The following is a 5,623-nucleotide window of genomic DNA, read 5'->3' as shown; positions in this document are numbered from 1 at the left end:
GGTTGGTAGGAAGAACGTACAGAGACAGTAGGAGGGCGTTCTGGTAAGTGCATCTGCAAGGGGCCAAGGTTAATGTATGAGGTGTTAATTATGAGCCATAGAGCTACTCATATGCTTCCTTAAGCAGGTGTGTCTTAAAGGTGGATAGAGAGGGTGCTAGTCAGATATTGAGGGGAAGGGCATACCAGAGGTGTGGGGCAGTCAGTGAGAAAAGTTTAAGGCGGGAGAGGGCTTTGGATACAAAAGGGGGTAGAGAGAAGACATCCTTGAGCAGAACGCAAGAGCCGGGATGGTGTATAGCGAGAAATTAGGGCTGAGATGTAATGAGTGGCAGAAGAGTGTAGAGCTTTAAAAAGTGAGGAGGAGAATTGAGTGTGTTAATCAGCTATGTACAGAGTTACTGTACATGCACTGTTGGCACTATATGGGAAATAATGTGGACTAACCCCATAAGCAGCAAGGACAACCACGTGAATAAATACGAGTTTCTACAAACCTCATCAATGCTGAAGGAACTGGCACAATCTTACAGATCAAAATACCACTGGCACGTCACGCACGTGGAAACGAATATGAATTTTGAACACCTTTTTTTGGCAGTGATGTTCTAAAAGGGGTTTCCCTTTTGTTCTGCTGTTCTGCGATATGCCCAATTGCCCATGTAGGGCTTAAAGAAATACAGGTTGACCTATAACAGGCAAACACAGAATGTGATGGCAGATAAGAACCACTTGACCCACGTCTGCCCATTTCCCATCTGCTGTAAAACCTCAGACCCTTTTTGATTCGTGGCTTTCTTTCATATTTAGGATAGACTGATGTCTAGCACCAAGTATTTTTTTCATTCCCTTACTATATTAATCTCTACCGCCGCTGTTCAGAGACTATTCCACAAGTCCACCACACTTTTCGTAGATAAGAAGTGAGCCGGCGACCCTCATTTCCCCTGAGCCGGCCACCCTCCAGCTGCAGAGCATTACATGTTCTTCTAAAAAAAGAACGTGTTCCTTTGAACTTCTGGTAACATAATAAGAGAGATGGAAGGAACCAATGACCCACACAATCTATCCCTCTGCAGATTGGCATGGATACACTTAATAATAACAAATAGTTGCTCTTATGCTCAGTTCATTTTCTTAATCTATTATGAGATTGCTTGCAGTTTCATAAAGGTTATTTAGAGGTCAGATTACACATGAAAATCCATTAGAACTCTTTGTCCAACACTGACAACATTGTAACAAACATCAGAGATCCCATCAATATTCATGTAAAGAAAGGGTCCAATACATCATTTTATGTGGATGGACCCAGAGTCTTCCCTCCAGGAATTGAAATGTAACTTTATTACAGTCTGTTGGCATTCAGAATCAGGCAACGTTTTCGAGTAACTTTACTCACCTCCCCAACCCTTCTGTTTGGTTTTAGATAAAAGCACACGGCTGCCAAACATTCTGTGCAAACTTCTCTTTATATCATTGTTTCTCAAAGTGTAGATCATAGGATTCAGCATGGGAATGATGGCAGAGTACAGCACAGACAGAAATTTGTTAAAGTCTAAAGAGTCGATGGCCTTGGGCCGTGCATACATAAATATGGTTGTCCCAAAAAATATGACAACCACTGTCAGATGGGAGGCACAGGTAGAGAAAGCTTTTTTACACCCTCTATCAGAAGGGATTTTCTGTATAGTGCGGATGATATAAAAATAAGATACAATTATAGGCACCAAGGAGCTAACCAACACAATCAATGCAGTGATGAAATCCACTAACTCCACGGTTGAGATGTCCTCGCAGGAAAGGTGGATGACTGGTGAGATGTCACACAAGTAATGGTTGATGACTTTGTGGTCACAGAAACGAAGCTGAGCTATTAGACCTATAGAGAATGAGACAGAGAGGAAACCTAAAAACAGGCTGCCACCAGCCAGATACCAGCAAACCTTGGGGGTCATAATAGTATGGTAGCGCAATGGATTGCAAATGGCAAGATATCGATCATAGGCCATTGCTGCTAATAAGAAACACTCCGTACATGCCAGGGATAGAAAGAAGTATAATTGTATTATGCACCCCGATACAGGAATAGTATTATTCCCCGTTACAAGATCACTCAGCATTTTGGGTACAGTGACAGAAACATACAGGGTCTCCAAGCAGGATAATTTGGTGAGGAAGAAGTACATAGGAGTGTGGAGGTTGGAATCCCATTGCACCATCACAATTATTGCTACATTTTCCAAGATTGTGATTACATACATAATAGAAAAAATGGATGAGAGGAGATTTCGGATTGCTGGAGAGCTTTGGAAACCAAGCAAGATGAAATGTGTGATAGCGCTGTCACTGGTGCTTCCATTGGTCAGCATGATCCTTGTATGAATACTGAAAGAGAAGAGCGTTAGTGCATTCTGTCTCCATACTCACATTCTCATACATAGCCACTCTGAGATTTGGATACAATTCTTTGAAAGGAACAATCTTTAACCCCTTCAGTGGTGGCAATGTGATACAGTGGTGGCAAAAATACTGATGACATTTAATTATTGACCCTAATATCCATCTGGATGTTTTATTTGTATGCTGTACTGTACAGTATAATATAATGTTTTGTAGGATTTGCATAGAAAAACAAATGTTCCATCGTTACATAGTAGATGTGGTTGAAAAAAGTCATATGTCCATCAAGTTCAACCTAAACTAAATTTAGACGACAGATATTTCTCCTATATTTGTATTTACAGTATATTGATCCAGAGAAAAGCAAACAAAAAAACCCCAGTGAAACATCATCCTTTTCTGTCTCATAAGGGGAAAATTTAATTCCTTCCTGACTCCAAATAATGGCCAATCAGATTACTCACTAGATCAATATCCTACCCATATTTACTTTTTTTGGTATATCCCTGTATACCTTTCCTTTCTAATCCAACTTTTTTTTTAATATAGCTGTTGTATCTGCCATCACAGTCTCCATGGGTAATGAATTCCACATTGTAACTGCCCTTACTGTAAAGAACCTTTACCTTTGTTGCTGGTGAAATCTCCTTTCCTCCAACCTTAAGGGAGGACCCGATGTCATTTATACTGCCCTTGGGATAAATAGTTCTTTTGAAAGCTCCTTGTATTGTCTCTGAATATATTTGTATATAGTTTTTATATACTCTATTAAATGCTTCTTTTCTAATGTAAACAAATCTAAATTAGCTAGCCTCTCCTCATAAATTAAATTATCCATCTCGTTTATTCCTTTGGTGACTCTTCCCTGCACTTTTTCTAGTTCCATATCTTTTTTATGGAGTGTGTAAAAAGGTCTCATGTGATTCAGGAATCCATTTTGTTTAATTAGCTTCTACTCTGTCAATGTTCTATGAAAATATGGGATTTACAATTGGGATTTCGTATTTCATTGGCTGAGGGACAGGCAGAGGTTATGGGAAAAGAATGTTGGGAGTTACTGCAGAAAATGTACATGGTCATAAATATAAGTAGTAATGAAAAAGAAATCATTACAGCGCCAAAATACACAATCTTTAGATAAATTTAAAGTGCATATTCCCTAGGATATATGCTCAGAAGATATTTACTATATAAGATAATGTGGGATCACACTACCGCTCCAATAAAATTAATTCTAGGGTGAAGAAATCAAACAAGAGGACAACCAATCATAAGTACCAATAATAATATAAATATAAGTAGTAAAGATGAGGAAAATTATTGATTAACAGTAAACATGAACAGGATCGTAAAGATAAGTATCTTATGATTAAAAAAATAGTTAGTCTTTCAAGAACAAGGGAATTCTTAATTCAGAGTGAAGATTAATATAGATAAGGATGTGAAGGAATATTGTTTTAAACATTAATGTATATTCAGAATCCTGAATCATTATCATCACCTAGCTGAAGCAGAATCATTACCAACTACTGCTGAAGGATTCTCCATTTGTGTGCCTGTACAAAGCTTAAGTTGCCAAAGAGATTAAACATTGGAACTGCATACAAAGTTAAAGGAACCTGTCTCTTCATTCAAAACTATTCAAAGAAAGGATCTCCCACTTTTATTTAGAAGAGTGGTGCCCAAAACTGTACTCTATATTCAAGGTGTGGTCACACGAATGCTTTATAAAGGGGCATAATTATGTTTACTTCCCTTCCATCTATTCCCTGTTTAATGAAAGATAAGATCTTATTTGCCTTTGCAGCTACTGCCTGACCTTGGGCACTATTGCTAAGCCTTCTGTCTACAAGCACTCTGAAAAATCCTTATCCATCAAGGATTCACCTAATCTATCCCAATTTGAATTGTACATAAATCGCCTGATTATTCTTGTTTCCCAAATGCATAAACTTAAATGTATCTGTATTAAACCTCATCTGCCATTTACCTGCTAATGGTTGAAGTTACCTGTTCAAGTTTCCAGTCTATCCAAGTTCATCTGGAGAGAAATTACACCCTACTCTGATTTTACTACCTTCCACAATTTAGTGTTATCAGAAAAGATGGAGACTTTCTCTCTGTGCCAACTTCAAGGTCATTAATAAACAAGTTACAAAAACAGGGGTCCCTGTACCGATCCTTGAGGTACTCTCACAACTTTAGCCAAACCTGAAAAGCTCCATTTATGACAACTCTCTGTTGTCTACCCTTCCAACAGTTTTCAATCCAGGTGCAAAATGTTTTACTGAGTCAAAGTTGCATTATTTTGTACACTAACCTCTTGTGTGGAACTGTATCAAAAGTCTTTGCAAAATCTAAGTAGACCACATCAACTGCATTAACCTGGTCTAAATTCCTACTTACCTCCTCAAAGAAACTAATAAGGTTAGTTTGTCCTTCATAAATCTATGCTGACTATTACTAATAATTTTCCTTCAGGTGTTCCTGAATATTATCCAATACTAAAGCTTCAAGTAGCTTCCCCAGTATTGATGTCAGGCTTATAGGACTGTAAATCCCCGGTTTTGAACTTGCTCCCTTTTTAAATATAGGCACCACATCTGCTTTACGTCAATCTTGTTGTACTGAGCCTATGGAAATGGAGTCCTTGAATATTAAACACAATGGTTTGGCTATTACTGAACTTAGCTAATAAAGAACCCTTGGGTGCATGCCATCAGGGCCAGGTGCTTTATTTACATTAGTTTTATCAAGATATTTATGCACTTCTTCCTCATTAATCAATTGTTCATTAATATAGAGGTTGTGGCTTGCTCCTATGGCACTATTTTTGCAATTCCTCCCTGGTAAATACAGAGGCAAAGAATTTGTTCAATACCTCTGATTTTCCCTTATCTCACACTGAAATGGTCCTACTGTATATTTTCATTTAGAATATTTTTGTTATTAAGGTACTTAGATAACTTTTTGATCTTACTTTCTTTTTTAATAGTTTTTTTATTGGGTTTACAAACATAAAACAACAACATTACAACATTACAATACAGAAAAAAAAACAATAAGAAACAGAAAAATATTCTTTTACACAAAATTATTTTTAGTATCACACTTATGATTTCAAAATTCAACACATTAACACAAATAATTATAAAAAGAAAAAACAGATAATAGCATTTTCAAAGATTAACAACAAAGCTATCACCAAAAGCCGCCTAACA

At 37.3% G+C, this 5,623-nt stretch overlaps 1 protein-coding gene across 1 annotated transcript; it reads right to left on the bottom strand.

Annotated features, from left to right (window-relative positions):
* Window positions 1–1,393: 1,393 nt before the first annotated feature.
* LOC142464556 (olfactory receptor 6B2-like) lies at window positions 1,394–2,371 on the bottom strand. Its single transcript, XM_075567924.1, has one exon. It carries the CDS (start codon window positions 2,369–2,371, stop codon window positions 1,394–1,396), a length of 978 nt encoding a protein of 325 aa, XP_075424039.1.
* Between the last annotated feature and the right edge of the window lie 3,252 nt (window positions 2,372–5,623).

The sequence above is a fragment of the Ascaphus truei genome, chromosome 13 (genome assembly GCF_040206685.1).
Source record: "Ascaphus truei isolate aAscTru1 chromosome 13, aAscTru1.hap1, whole genome shotgun sequence".
Lineage (NCBI taxonomy): Eukaryota > Metazoa > Chordata > Amphibia > Anura > Ascaphidae > Ascaphus > Ascaphus truei.
The sequence above is the reverse complement of the archived record's forward strand: the minus strand, read 5'-3'. Positions and strand labels throughout refer to the sequence as shown.